Source organism: Chrysoperla carnea, chromosome 3 (genome assembly GCF_905475395.1).
Source record: "Chrysoperla carnea chromosome 3, inChrCarn1.1, whole genome shotgun sequence".
Taxonomy (NCBI): Eukaryota; Metazoa; Arthropoda; class Insecta; order Neuroptera; family Chrysopidae; genus Chrysoperla; species Chrysoperla carnea.
The window spans coordinates 46,037,401-46,052,807 of NC_058339.1; the positions used below are offsets into that span (position 1 = coordinate 46,037,401).

Here is a 15,407-nt window from a genome sequence, read left to right on the forward strand (position 1 = left end):
TACCTAAGAAAACAGAAACTTCTTGTCCAAAATCAAATTATCACACAATTGCTATTAGCTGTGTTATTTTACCATCAGATGGTAGGCTGCTTGATTTAAAAGAACCGGTTAATCAACAACTGGAACATGAACCATTTATTGATAATTATGAAGCGTTAAAAATGAAAGTGGCTATTAATGAAGTTGAAATACAAAACTCCGATAAATATGATGAACATGTGGAAAAAGAAAAACTAATTTCTACGCTACATCTTTTTGCAAGTATTTTGCGACGCAATGTTAGGTATACAATCTTTTAGTGTAGATGTTAGTGAGTATAGGATGTATCAATATATGAAAAATCATGCCACATAATCTAACAGACGGTATAAAATCGACCTTCACCCATCTGATAAGCAGATGAAGTGTATTTTTTTATGAAATTTTATTGATTGATAAACACGCCTATGATAAGCTTACCTATCGAAAAGTTTTTATGGCTATTATACCATGTATATATGAAATATATCAAGAAATACATACTAATTTTATTATACCATGTATATATAAAAAATATCAAGGTATACTAAGTTTAGTCCCAAGTTTGTAACGCTTAAAAATATTGATTCTACGAACAAAATTTTGGTATAGGTATTCATAAAATCACCTACTTAGTCCATTTCCCGCTGTCCGGTCCGCCTGTCAACACTATAACTCAAAAACGAAAAGAGATATCGAGCTGAAATTTTTATAGTGTGCTTAGGCCGTAAAAGTGAGGTCGAGTTCGTAATTGAGCAACATGGGTCAGTTGAGTCTTGAGTTCGTTGGACCCATCTTGTAAACCGTTAGAGACAGAACAAAAGTATAATATAAAAATGTTTGAAACATTTTTATGTAAACTTCACTGTTTACCCGTGAAGGCGCAAATTAGTTGAGAAACATTATATAGTATGTATACACGTATTGAAATCGTGTGTAAAAGGAGTAGATATCTTTCTTTACTTATATGGAGTAAAAAAATAAACGATTGCGTAATCAACACGGTCTGCTTAATGTAGAAGGATAAATTAATAAAATTTCAACAATAATAAGATTTTAATAAATCTTGTCTTGTACTCATCCACCTCATTTCATATTTAATATAGCTTCGTTATTTATTTCCTAATATACATTCTAGCACACAATTGCATAGATTTTCTGTCCTAAAACAATTTTCTCAATACTTCAAATATTAAAACTCCAGATCAAAAAAATACCTTGCACAAGTAAAATAAGAATTTTTGATAGCAGGAAAAAATTTTTAAAAAGTAAAATATCATCACAGACATATTATCTCATTAACAAAATATGAATATAATGAATGTTTTCAAGGACAACCATATTCACTTACATCCTCATGCCATTATCATATTTATGAAATGATAAAATTGAAGGTCAAGTTATTTACGTTGAATATAAAAAAAGCCATTAAATTGATGAAACACATTTTAATATCTCAAAGAAAATACGCACGTCTTACTTTCTTTTGTATGTAATTTTGTATAGAAAATTCGTTTTAATCATAAATTTCGACAAAATTTTAATTTTTTTGTCAATGAAATACTTGCAACTACTGAATGAAATGCAAGTATTGCCTATTCATCGCTCTGCCACACTCACAAATGAGTTGACTTCTTGTATTTACTTGCTGTATTTGTGTTGTTATTCTTATCAGTAATTTCGAATAAAACACAAACTCGAGACGGTTTTTTAACAAAATGAAAACAATTGACTGAGTTAATTGTTGAAATACCATGTATATACAGTATTGATTAAGCAATCGCTTGTTTTTTTACGTCATATAAGTACTAATAATGTGAAATAAGCACATATATCACACACATAACTGATATTCTCATATAATACATAGAAAATAATTTGCACCTAATATGCGCTCTCACGGGTGAACAGTGATGTTTACGAAAAAATGTTTTACACAAAAGTTGTTTAATTTTTAATTAAGAACATTTTTTACACTTACACTTTTATTCTATCTCTGACGGTTTACAAGATATATGGACCCAAGACCTAATTGACCTATGTTGCTCATTTACAAACTCGACCTCACTTTTTATGTCCTGAGCACGCTATATAAATTTTAGATAGATATCTTTTTTCGTTTTTGAGTTATCGTGTCACAGACGGCCAGAACACCCGCAAATGGACTAATTAGATGATTTAATGAACACCTATACCAAAAGCTTGTTCGTAGCGTCAATATTTTCAAGCGTTACAAACTTGGAACTAAATTTAGTATACTTTCAAGTATTTCATACATACATAGTATAATTAGTGAATAAAAGTGCCTCGCCTATCTTGCCACAAAAAAACACATATTCTGTTTTATACATTTAGGCCAAACCAAAATTGATGACGACAAACGTGTTTAGCGGAGAAGAACGCTAAACATCAAAATATCGATCTCTTACAGCCAACTAACTCGAACACTGACAAAATAAATCACTCACTGATGCTTTTTTCCGCAAAACATAGCCAATATGTCGATGACACTTTATTTAAACAAAAAAAGGCTGTAGCTTATCTTGTCTGATACAGCTTCAGGTATACGACAAACTTTAAAAGTCTCACGATGACGCCAATGATACGCATCGAACGTAGCTAATATTTGCAGACTTATGATACGAGCAACCTCGCAATTTTTGTTTTTTTGTTCATTACTCTCAGTAATTGGTCTATAATTTGGAGGATTGTTAAATAAAGTATTGTATAGACATTAATTTTATTTAGTTTGATTTTAAATTGTGAAGAATTTAAATGGAATGTTTTACGTTTTGCTAAAAAACCTCCTCCGTATTATGAACAATTGATTTCATCGTCTTATAATGTACAGCCATATTGTCCCAGCGACAAAATTGTTGCATCAACACTTCGAAAATTAGCATTACAAATAATATCAAATTCACTTACCACTGAGAAAGCAGATATTGAAAGTAGTAGTTATTCAACTACAAATCAAGCTACTGTTTCAATTACAAATCCAGGTATCTTTTATTATCTTGAATAAGCGTATATATATAATAAAAAAAAAACAATTTATTAAATATTTGTATTAATTATAGAAGAACTATCATTGAAACAAAATCGTAGATCATCTTTATTATCACAAACGGCGGTGTACTCCTCCACTTTTGGACTTGATTATTTTAAATTGTAATTATTGAAATGTATCAGGTATTCGTTTAAATACAGCTAAATATTTATCACCATTGTTTCTTGTTACTTTTTGCCCTTCTTCAGAACTTTCATACAGTTTATCTACAATAAGATCTTCTTTCTAAACAATAAAAAAAAAATTCATTTAGACCTTTGCCCTCTGTGTTAATGAGGCGGTATTAGCGATAGAGTGAATCAATCCTTCGGTGCCTACTGCACGATTATAATTACTGATACTGTGAGGTAGATATTATAATTTTTTATATTTATACATATTTCTCGCCATCATACCGGTAATATATATTAAAAATAAGGAGTACTAGTTCTGTATTCTTAATGCGTTACATCATCGGAGCAATATATAGATAAATTAAATTTTAAATCATGAAGAAAATACTTATTAACTAGTATTTTATCATACAGTTACTTTTGCATAAAATGACAATAAAAATAAATAAAATTTGAATGTACATACTAAATCTTCATTTGAAATTTGTTCGAATAATGGGTGCTGAACAAAGTGTTTTACCATCCATTCATGTAAATCTTTAACATCTGTAATAGTATAAACCATACCACCTTCAGCTAATACATATGCATACTCGGCTAATAAATTTTCATTGATTATTCTCCATTTATGTTTAGCCTTCTTAAAATGTGGGTCTGGATATAAGAAGAACATTTTTTTTAACTAAAAATAACTTAATAATTATTATCCCGATTATTTTTAACTATACATTTTTCAAAATTGTTTAATTTTTATAATTTATATACTATATTTTAAGAAAATGGATAATATAAATATGTTAATTATCCCAGAGTTTTATCCTGTTAAGTATTTTATATAAAACTATTCGACAATCTTCCAAGCTCGAACCACAAAAATTTCAAATCTGCCCTAACAAACTAACATTCCAACTTCAGATCTTTGCAATTAGATGTCTGACAATGATACGGATAATTATCATCAGTTGACCATTTGAAATGCAGATAGGCAGTCGTACGACAAAAGCCTTCTCAAACAAAGAAAATGATACTTTTGAATTGGACATACTTCAAGGAGAGGTCGTTGAAGCATCGAGTAGTAAATGAAGAAGTATACAGCGCTCGAAGAAAGGAGAAAAGAGCTCAGCAAAGAAAGCACAAGTGTGTGAGTTAGAAGCATACTTAATAAACCCCTTTTATTCGTCAAAAAGACACAGTATCCATTAAGTAATTAACTAACCCACTAATAATCCCAAGGGCTTACGATCGGTTTATTCAAAGTCTGTTACAAAAAAACGAATGTATTCAATTATTTCAAACATAAACATTCACGCTTATATAACTTAATTATATTTAAATTACAATAAGAATTTACCCTAAAGTATAAAATTAAAAATAAACTCAAAGAAAAACAAACACACATTCAGATACTTAATATTAGTATAGATTTATGCATAGGTTTTTGTCATATACAAATTTAGGTACATACCTGGCCTTTAGAAAAGTAATTTGGTAAATATTTCATAGCGTTTGTTCGTAAACACGCTATATTGTTATAACTTCCTGGATTCGATTTTCTTAAAGCGGCAATTCTGTCCATAACATAGTCTGACACCTTCACACGTATTTCCATTCCTAATATTAAGTTATCCGGAAACATGGGCGATAAAGTAACTGAAAATATTAAACTTTGTTGTAAAACATTTGTGATCATTTAGGATTCTTGTTTCCCATGAATAAAGTGGACTAAGAATCCAACTCATATCAAGACTCAAAATTAAATTTCTAAAAAGCCTATTTTCTTGGACAGTATTTCGAAAATAATTTATATTTACCTAACAGCCCACCATACCCACAACCAACGTCAGCAAATTCAACTTTTTTATTCGTATCTGGATATAACTGGGTCCAATCCATGTGTTTTGGGGATCTAGGACTAACGAATAACTATTAAGTTTAAAAAACGCATTAATAGAACTACAAGACTCACTAATCGAAACAATGATCAGCTATCGGATTTGAATGCGCCCGTTGGCGATAAAATTTCTTTTGAGGTAAAGACATTTTTCTCAATTTTTCCTAAAAACAATTGTTTTTATTATAATTGAGGTTAACCAATTTACATGTGAGCCTTCATGAAAACATTTGACTGTTTCTAACCTCAATAAATAAATAACGTAAAATAACAAAAAATTAATTTTTCATTTTAGAACTTTTTAACCGACTTCAAACAAAAAAGGAGGAGGTTATCAATTCGACAGTATTTTTTTTTTTTTTTTATGTTACCTCAGAACTTTCGACTCGGCAAAGCGATTTTGATGATTTGATGACTTAATCTGTTTGAAAGCTGGTGCTTCCCGTGTGGTCCCATTTCATTTTGGTCTAGTTCTGACAACGGCATTCATGGGAAAACAATAAAAGTCTTAAATTTGTATTAGGGAGGATCCCTCACCAGTAATAGAAAAAAATAAATTAGTAGAAAATGATCCAAATTTTTAGTATATTGTAGTTAACGATATATATAATTAAATCAAAAAAAATTTGGGTATCTTATCGATCAATTAAGAGAGTAATTAATTAATTAAAAATACATTAAATAACATTCATCCTCATATCATGCTATGTTATTTAGTGTAATTTTAATTAATTAATTACTCTCTTAATTAATCGATAAGATACCCAAATTTTCTTTTGATTTAATAATATGTATCGTTAACTACAACATACTAAAAATTTGGATCATTTTCTACTAATTTATTTTTTTCTATTACTGGTGAGGGATCCTCCTTAAGTATGCACGACAAGAGGACGAATAACTCAATATCACGCCAACCGATTTCGATAATTCTTTTTTAATGACAAATTAGTTAGTGTACTTCAGATTCACTAAAAATCACAAAATAAAAAAAAACTTTTAACAAAAAGAAAACCGACTTCAAAAGAAAAACTTTTCTAAAACAAATTAATTTGCACTAAAAAGTAAAAAAATAACGATAATATAATGTAGTTAAAATTATTGTTATTTTTGGAGTCGGTGTCAACCAAGGAAACAACTCTGACAGAACATTTTGCTACCTTAGCTTGGCTGACACCGACTCCAAAAATAACAATAATTTTAACTACATTATATTGTCGTTATTTTTTTACTTTTTAGTGCATATTAATTTGTTTTAGAAAAGTTTTTCTTTTGATGTCGATTTTCTTTTTGTTAAAAGTTTTTTTTATTATTTTGAGATAATATTGGGAGATATGAAACTTATCGTTGGAAAACTATATTACAAGACTAAACACCTGGAAAAACTGTATGAATCAAAATATATTTATTTCAAAACAAAACATTTAGAAAATTTGAAAAATATTCGGACCAGTGTTGGATTAGAAACCAAGCCAGTAAAAAATAAAAACAAAAAAAAGCAATAAATATATTCAAACAAAAAGTTAAAATTTATTATACAAATACAAATGTTTAAACAAATTCTAAGGAATAACTTCAACAAATCTAACAAATTTTAATTCGAATATGGTTAATTAAAGCAACAAATATTAATTGTAGTTATTAATTAATTTGAATTTTAGGAAATATGTTACTATTTTAGTATAATTTAAATTGTATTCAAATATTTCTTAAAACAGCCTAAATTTTTTTTTTGTTCTTTATTAAATATGGCACATAAATAGATTAATTTTACCAATAATTTTTTTTTTTTTTTTAATGTAATTTTCTTTAACTCTATATTGTTGTATATCAATCAGTATATATTTATTATTGCTTTTTCAAAAAGGCAGTAACTACACAATTAATGCAAATGTCACTTTTTAATTTCATCATTATATCTCTTAATTCTCCAATATATAGTATAGTAAACGAACCTTTTTGCTTCGATGTTTGCTGGGTATATTGACTTGCGATTTTTTGCATTGACTTCAGAAAATTATCCTAAAAAAGGCTATGATTTAAAGTGGAACTTTTTAGTTTTAACTCCCGCGCCGTTGGAGTAAAGGGGGTTTATATCGTAAAGTAAATCAGATAACTTTTAAAAGCTGTTATGCTAAAGTTCCCCGAAATTTAAGATATTTTTATTAATAAACTTCTTTTATGCACCTCCCCCTCCCTTTCGGGGATCTGAAAGAATATCAAAATGAAATAGACCATTTTTTTGCTAACTCCCTTACGTGCCTTAAAAAGAGTGAAATTTTCAAAAAAAAGGTATTTTTTATTTCGGTAATCTACTTATGTAAGCTAAGAGAGGAGAGAGGGGGAAATTGAATCAATCATAAATTCGAGATCAGCGACTGACATGCCTTAAAAAAGTTTAATTTTCAGAAAAATAGTATTTCCGGAGACTACTTATGTGAGCTTAAAGAGGGGAGATAAAATTTAAACATTTTGACTGAAAATACGAGATCAGCGACCCCAAAAACCCCCTTATACGTCATTAAAATTCATTTGAATTCACCTTGCCTTTGAATGTCATAATAAAATGTTTTTATATCTGAATCATAGCAGTCGTTAAAATTAATTTAAACAAAACAAGTGAAAACAAACAATTGACTGAGTTAATTGTTGAAATACCATGTATAGGCAGTGTTGATAACTCACATTTCACATACATACATATCTGACATATTTAACTGATATTCTCATATAATGCGCAAGTGTTGATGCGCAATCGTTTGTTTTTTTGACGTCACGTAAATAACAAAAGATATTCACTTTGATATTCCTATATTAATACATACTATAAAATTTGCACCTAATTAACGCCCTCGTGGGTAAACAGTGATGTTTACAAAAAATGTTTCAAACAAAAGTTTTTTATTTTTTTATAAGCAACATTTTTTACATTTAAACTTTTGTTCTATCTCTAACGGTTTACAAGATGGTTCCTACGGACCCAAGATCCAATTGACCTATGATGCTCATTTACGAACTTGACCTGACTTTTACGTCCTGAGTACGCTGTAAAAATTTCAGATCGATAGCTTTTTTCGTTTTTGAGTTATCGTGACCACAGACGGACGGACGGACAACCGGAAATGAATTAATTAGGTGATTCTATGAACACCTATACCAAAATTTTGTTCGTAGCATCAATATTTTTAAGCGTTACAAACTTGGGACGAAACTTAATATACTATGTATATTTCATATATACATGGCATAAAAAGGCACATATTTATTTGGACATAAACAGCATAAAAACGGATATTTACTTGAGGACTGTATAAGAAAAATAAAATTTTTTAAGGTTTAAAAGACCTTAATAGTATACCCTCAGGAAAGGAAATGGGAAAATAACTTAAAAGAGTTTTAACTGTTCTTTAGCAATCGATTTTAATGCTGTTTTTACAACTCATTATTTATTATATATTAATAAAATATAAACAATTTAGGGGACATACAAATACCCTATTTTATTATACATAATATATTTGTAATGAAAACTATTAATTTCGATAAATGACGTCATATTTACGCTATCGGTCATGAAAAAACGCAGGAATTTGTCGGACACTATAGCCATTTGATAACATTAATAATTATTTAACAATTCAGCAAAAATGAACTACGAAAGGCAAAAATACTTTAGAAGTACAGCATGTTCGAGATCGTGAACAAGCTCATCGGTGCAGTATTTTTGTCGAATAACATGTTTTATTTTTTGATAATTATTAATATTATCAAGTGACCATAGTGTCCGACAAATTCTTTGCTGCGTTTTTTAGGAGCGATAGCTTAAATATGAAGTCATCGTGCTCATTTGAGAACGCAGCGCTTTCGAAAAAAGTCGTAGAGAGAAGTTTGATAGACTCGCCAAAAGGAAGCTACTCACAAAATTTCAAGAACGTATTAATCATTTTACAAAGCACCCTTTCTGTCCTATGTTCTATTATAAGAGGGAAAAGCAAAAGTACAATTTTTTTTTTGTACAAAAGTACAAAGTTGACAAGCGAATTACATTCCATAGTTCCAGTATATTTTTACCTTCCCATAAAAAATTTTAAAGGATGTTCTCAAAATTAAATACTACATATTTTACAGTGGGTAGTATTTCTTTTAAAATAAGATTAATTTCCGACCAGAGATACATGAGCGTTAAAAAACTGCTGTAAATAACGTTATAACGTGAGTTTTAGAAATTTATTGTTAACAGTATTGAAGTGCTTTTAGCACCCACATAAAGTCTCCTTTAAGTTGTATCGTTTAAATTGATCTACAAAACGTTCGTCATTGTATATAAATTCAATTTAACAATCAAGTTTGAAACAATGTATTTCTAAAAATTCACATTACTTTTAACGAACGTTCAATTAAATCCTGTGCTCCGGGCTAAATCAACTACTGTATTTGTTATAAACTAATAAAATCAATAATAATAATATTACGTAATCACCTTTGTAATTAATTTCAATGTGCATTTATTTGTTCTTATTTTTGTTACTCATTAAAACGGATTTTTAAAATCATGCCTACAAAACTGGGCATTGCAGTAAATGAGCTCTGGCGAATTTTAAAAGATAAAAAAATCCATTTTAAAAATTAAAATTTTTTTATTTTAATATTAAATTCAAGTAATAGTTAACGAATGCTTTCAATATGAAGCTTTTCGGAAAATAACTACAATTTATAATATATTGTACTATACTTTGAATAATCTTTTTTTTTACCATAAAATTAATTATCTTGACATAGATTTAAAAAAAAATTGTATTAATAGTAATTAAAATTAATCATTAAGGTCTAATATTTCAGACACAAATTGACTGATATTCGTACTTTTATTAGCATGTTCTTTACAGAAAGGATGAGCAAGTAATTGATCGTAATTTGGTCTGTCGGCATAGTTCTTTTGTAAACATTGTTCTATAAAATTTTCAAACTCTGGTGAAAATTTTCCATTAGGTAATCTAGGTGGGTCATCTTTCACCACTTGCTTCAGCTGTTCAAATGGTGTGCCCCATGTCGTGTATGGAAATCGTCCTGTTGCTAATTCTAACATCGATATTCCTAATGACCAAACATCCGATCTAATATCATATTGTGATGGATTACCAGTAGGATCGATTCTCTCTGGCTGAAAATTCAAAAACCAAACATAAATTGTGAAAATTACTAAGAGAAAAAATTTATACTATGTATTACAAATATAATTAACTGAAATCTTACAGTCTTGTTCAAAACTTTAAAATAGTGGATATGGTGATATTAAGGGGGCAGTTCAAGTGTATTGTTATTTAAAACCGACAACAAAAATTTTATGTAATTTTACTGCATGTTATTCAAGATTTTTATAATTTCAAAGGTACTGAAACAAAGACAAAGGTTGTTTGTCAAAGACCTTGTTTTTTTACGGGGTATTTTAAAAGGGAGCCATTGTCAACACAATACGTAACAAAAATTGTAGGAAATTTACAAATTTAGAAAGGCTTCAGAGTTGCAAATTGTCTGCAATTTGTTAACTGGAGGCGACACAGGGTAGAATATTAAAGCAAAGGGCTTAAAGAAATAGCTGGAATGTCGAAATAAGGGTATTTGTAAAGATGATTATAAAAGGAAGCATTGTTTCAATCTAGGTAGTGGGATAATACTTTTATTTCATAAAATTTTCAGGGTAAGAATTTGTGGATGAAGTTGCTAATATCAGTTTGTCTTTAACATAAAATGGCAACTTCTTTGGTTACTCTTACACTATATTGAATAAATACAAAAATCTTTAAGCGTTTGATAAAAGTTAATAATAAATACAAAAAAATTTGTTTAAACACTTACAGCCATATAAGGTTTACATCCAGCATCAATAGTTTTTGCAACAGAATCCACTAAATACCCAGATATACCAAAATCACACATTTTCACCTGACCTTCTCTATTGATTAATATATTGGAGGGTTTAACATCACGATGTATAACTTTCAGACGTGTATGCAGATAATGTAAAGCGCTAACAATAGCTAACGATATTTTTCCTAAAATATCTTCTGGTATTGATTTATTATGTTTATATACTTTTGCGTAAAACTTATCTAGGCTAGTATCCATCACCTGAAAAACCAAAAATTAATAATATATAGTTCCGGTATATTTTTGTATGTACATTTTTACAGAATCAAAATTTATTGCAGAAATAATTTATGTTGATCTTGGCGCAAAGATGAAATAAAAATTATTTTTAATTATTTTCTACTTTGTGGAATTAAAACGCATTCCATTCTTGATTTGCAGTTACATTCCCTTAGAACAGAATATTTTTAAAGACTTTCTGGAAGAATTAAAACGTAGTCCATTCTTGATGTGCAATTCTTACATTCCCTTGGAACAGCATATTTTTAAAGAGTAAAGAATGGATCTATATGTATATCGGTATACATAAATCCATATTTTTCAAGCAAATTTGATAAAAATGTTATTATCTATCTCGGATTAATTTTAACAAACCTTTAAAATTAGTATTCGTTGTGTGCGTAGTCATGGTAGGGATAATAAAATCGATGCCAGCGCTTCCAGTGAAAAATTTTGGTGATAAAGGAGGCTGTTATGACTAATTTGCAATTCTTTACATGTTAATGTTATAGAAACTGTCAAATTAAAATGATTGAAAAACACTAATTAATTAAACTTAATGCATTAAAAATTGTGAAAATAAGAAATCAAATTGTACAAATATTATTTTTCAAATGTAAATTATCATAATTATTTATTTAAATTTGTGAGACAATAATATTAAATTTTCAATGTAAGTTTTCAATGCAATCCATACAATTATATATGCATCCATACAATTCTATAATTAAAGTAGTGTATCGTTGTCATGGAAACGAAACTCACGCACGGAGCGAATAATGTTACAGCAAGAGCGACAATTTATCAATTATCCAGAATAAGGGAAATATTAAATACGAATTAAGTAAGCCGTTTTCTGGTAGCCCCTAATAAGTATATCTAAAGTCTCTATGGATATTAATCTCAAAAATCTGTCATGTTACTAAGATATCTTTTTAAGTTCTTATTTATATATGCTTACATATATGACCTTTAAGATCAGACAAGTTTAGTGCGTATAATTCTTTACAAAGCTTGCAACAGTTTCGATTCTTTGAACGTAACCTTGGTAGTCAGTTCAAGGTTATTCGAAATTCAACCACAGAATAGACCTTTTTCACATTTTTTTTTCTTTTTTTTAATGAAAGTAAATGTCTTGATAAATGGGCTAATTTTTTCCCCCGATTTTTTTGGAGCCATATGACCGAGAAAACAGACAATGAAAATCATTAAAATTCAAATTGGCGAAAACGATTCGGAAACACACGATGTTACACGAAGGTAGGTTTGACGTCATTTAAACTTGATAATAATGATATATTAATACGCTTGATAAGAATGATATATTAATATCACAGATCACGTGTGCGGTGTAGCCAAAAAAAATCGTTTTAAATTATTTCAAATATTGTGAATTTTTTACAATTTATTTCATCGTGTTTTTATTCTTCAAAATGCGTAATTTTCGAGTTACAGGCTCTACTCGACCTATATTTTCATAAAAAATTATCAAAAAGCATTTCTGTTTTTCATGAAAAAGATCTATTATAAATTAAAACTATTTTTTGCATCGAATTTTATTTTTTATTTCTGATTCTGAAGCCAATGCGTAATGTTTATATATTAGCAATTTAATATGAACTACTACGGAGAAAACACGTTAGATCATCTGCTATATCGATGGGTAGAAGAGGTTAAAATACACATCAAGAAAATAATGGGTTTTTCTAACAATTACGAGTGCAATAAGCCTTATGTCTTCTGAGTGAGAATGAATACTTCCAGATATACTCATATTTATCTCTCTTATAGAACTAATTATATTTATTAGTGTGGCTCTATTTGTGCACAAGCGAGTTTCTAGCGTCGTCGCCTCAACTATAGCTTAATTTACTTAATGGAGCAAGGGCATTATTTACGGTCGTAGGTACTTCGACATTAACCCAACCCAGCACACACCGGACACATTATTAACTACCAATAGGTTTGTCGTTGCTTTTATAAAAATATATATTTTCATTGACAAAAAATAATTTTAGACTTTTAATATTTTATTATAATATGTTTGCACGTAATTTTACAAAAATATTCTGCATAAGATACGATGAAATTAATTTCAAAATTAGCAAAAAAGACAACATACAAATTCCAATGGATCAACTAAAAAGAAACATACTGTATACTGTACATTACCTCCATACAAATCCACACATCACCCTCACGAAATAATGCCCCATAAAACTGTACTGTATATAAGCAGTCACTACTTCTCATAGAAATATCTAAGTCCATTAAAAGTCGTTTTTGTTCTTGAGTGTTTACTGTTGCTGCAATACGTTTAACAGCCATTATTGTGTTACTTGGTTTATGTCGCATTTTTTCAACAATGCCATAGGCACCTCTACCCAAGTCGCATATTTTTTCGAGATCATCGGCTTCCACAACAAATGTCTTGTCATCTATTGTAATTGTTGTTCGTTTATCTAAATTTCTTGGAGGGGTTCTAAAATATTTTAGTTGCATATTAGTTGAAGTGTTTTAATTTATTGTAAATAGATTAAGAAATTCTTACATTGTAGTTGTTGAAGAGTCATCTGAAACTTGTAATTTTAAGTTTGGACGTTTTTTCCTAGCAGACATTCTGAATTCTGATCTTCTACACAGAAATCAAATGTTTACTTTTGTAAACAGTATTAAAAATCCTAAATTATTTTACATAACCTTATGTTGAAAGTGAAATTCCCTATACATATATATATATATAAGTTTTGCGCGAATTTTAAAAACCTTATAAGCACTACTATATCTCAAATTTTTAATTATAGTATTTATCTCTATCAGCTACTTTTTTAACTTTTAAAAGCATTTAATCGAATATTTTTAATAAGAAAAAATTAAAATCACTTTTCATTTGGATTAAAACTAAATAGCATTTATTTACAAATATTAGCTTTTTTAACAAAATTAATTGATAATGTTTCTAAATTTTTTAAATATAAAATTTTTATTTTCGAGAACATTTGTTTTCATTACAAATTAACTGAGAGAATTGGACATTTTTTATTCAAAGCTTGTAAAATCATATGAGTATTATAATAATATTAACAGTATTGCCTTAAAGCTACGGCCAGGCATGAAGGCGAACACCTAACAACAATGAACATATGCTAGTGCCGAACAGTAAAGTGAATACAATCTATCAGAGACTATATCAGTAAAATATTCTCTGCAATCTATTCATTTTGCGATGTTATACCCATTTGATACTTGCCTATTTTCATTTTTATTTTGTGCTCGCTTTTGTATCTGCGGATATAGCATTAGTTTAGAATGAGAAGATATTTAAACGTTGGACGTGTCTAGTATTGATAAAACATACTTGGAGCCCAGGCTTAACGATCCATTCCAGTTGTAATGAATCGTACCTCGTGGAAAGATAGCACTGATGCCATACCTCGTATATGGGGGGTCTCCATAAACTCATGTCTCTTAAAGAAAAAATGGATGAACATATATGGAGTATGAAGTGCCGGTACAAACACTTCGAATGTGTATCCTCGTAAACTTCCCACAAGTGTTTCGTTACAAACTTCCCATCTTAATAATTTCAAAAATCAGATTATGGTAAAAAAAAAAGATTTAAAGTTTAAACGAAATATTTTTTGATTAGAAAAAGAAAAATAATTACATCAACCTATAACACCCTCTTATTCAAATTTTTTTTTTACTTAAACCCTTGTTTTACCAAAATCTGATTTCTTAATTTATTGAAATGGAAAGTTTACCATATAACTTGGATTAATGCATTTCACTCTGGAAATGAGTCTTAAATACGTTGTCTCAGTCAAGACAGGTGATGTCGGTCATATATAATTTCCACATGGCAATTATATATGACCGACATATGGACAATATGCCAAGTTTCAGGCGACGATTCGAGATATTTGTTATATATAAGCTTGATTAAATCATGTAATTTTTCCTGATTGTATGCTATACATAAACGCTTATGCGATAAACAATGTTTCTTCTTGCTTAAATCCTGGGCTATATAATCTTTAATAATTCTTATACACCTAATTCTTATGTTAGCCGCATTAATATATACCTTTCTTGAGTTAGTACCTACCGTTTTATTTTTTATGTTCAATATTTTATAAAACAATTTATTTTTATTATAAATAAATAG

At 28.9% G+C, this 15,407-nt stretch overlaps 2 protein-coding genes across 2 annotated transcripts; both read right to left on the minus strand.

The window, feature by feature from the left end:
- Positions 1-3,008: 3,008 nt before the first annotated feature.
- On the minus strand, positions 3,009-5,367 carry LOC123294730 (tRNA (guanine-N(7)-)-methyltransferase). The gene is made up of 6 exons (XM_044875856.1): positions 5,338-5,367; positions 5,168-5,256; positions 5,013-5,113; positions 4,667-4,851; positions 3,668-3,883; positions 3,009-3,313 (listed from the first exon to the last, which is right to left on the minus strand). Exons 2-6 carry the CDS (start codon positions 5,239-5,241, stop codon positions 3,194-3,196), a joined length of 696 nt encoding a protein of 231 aa, XP_044731791.1. The 5' UTR covers positions 5,242-5,256; positions 5,338-5,367; the 3' UTR covers positions 3,009-3,193.
- Positions 5,368-9,872: 4,505 nt separating this feature from the next.
- LOC123294728 (dual specificity mitogen-activated protein kinase kinase 3) lies at positions 9,873-13,932 on the minus strand. Its single transcript, XM_044875851.1, has 4 exons — positions 13,791-13,932; positions 13,412-13,721; positions 10,949-11,221; positions 9,873-10,253 (listed from the first exon to the last, which is right to left on the minus strand). Exons 1-4 carry the CDS (start codon positions 13,856-13,858, stop codon positions 9,906-9,908), a joined length of 999 nt encoding a protein of 332 aa, XP_044731786.1. The 5' UTR covers positions 13,859-13,932; the 3' UTR covers positions 9,873-9,905.
- Positions 13,933-15,407: the final 1,475 nt, after the last annotated feature.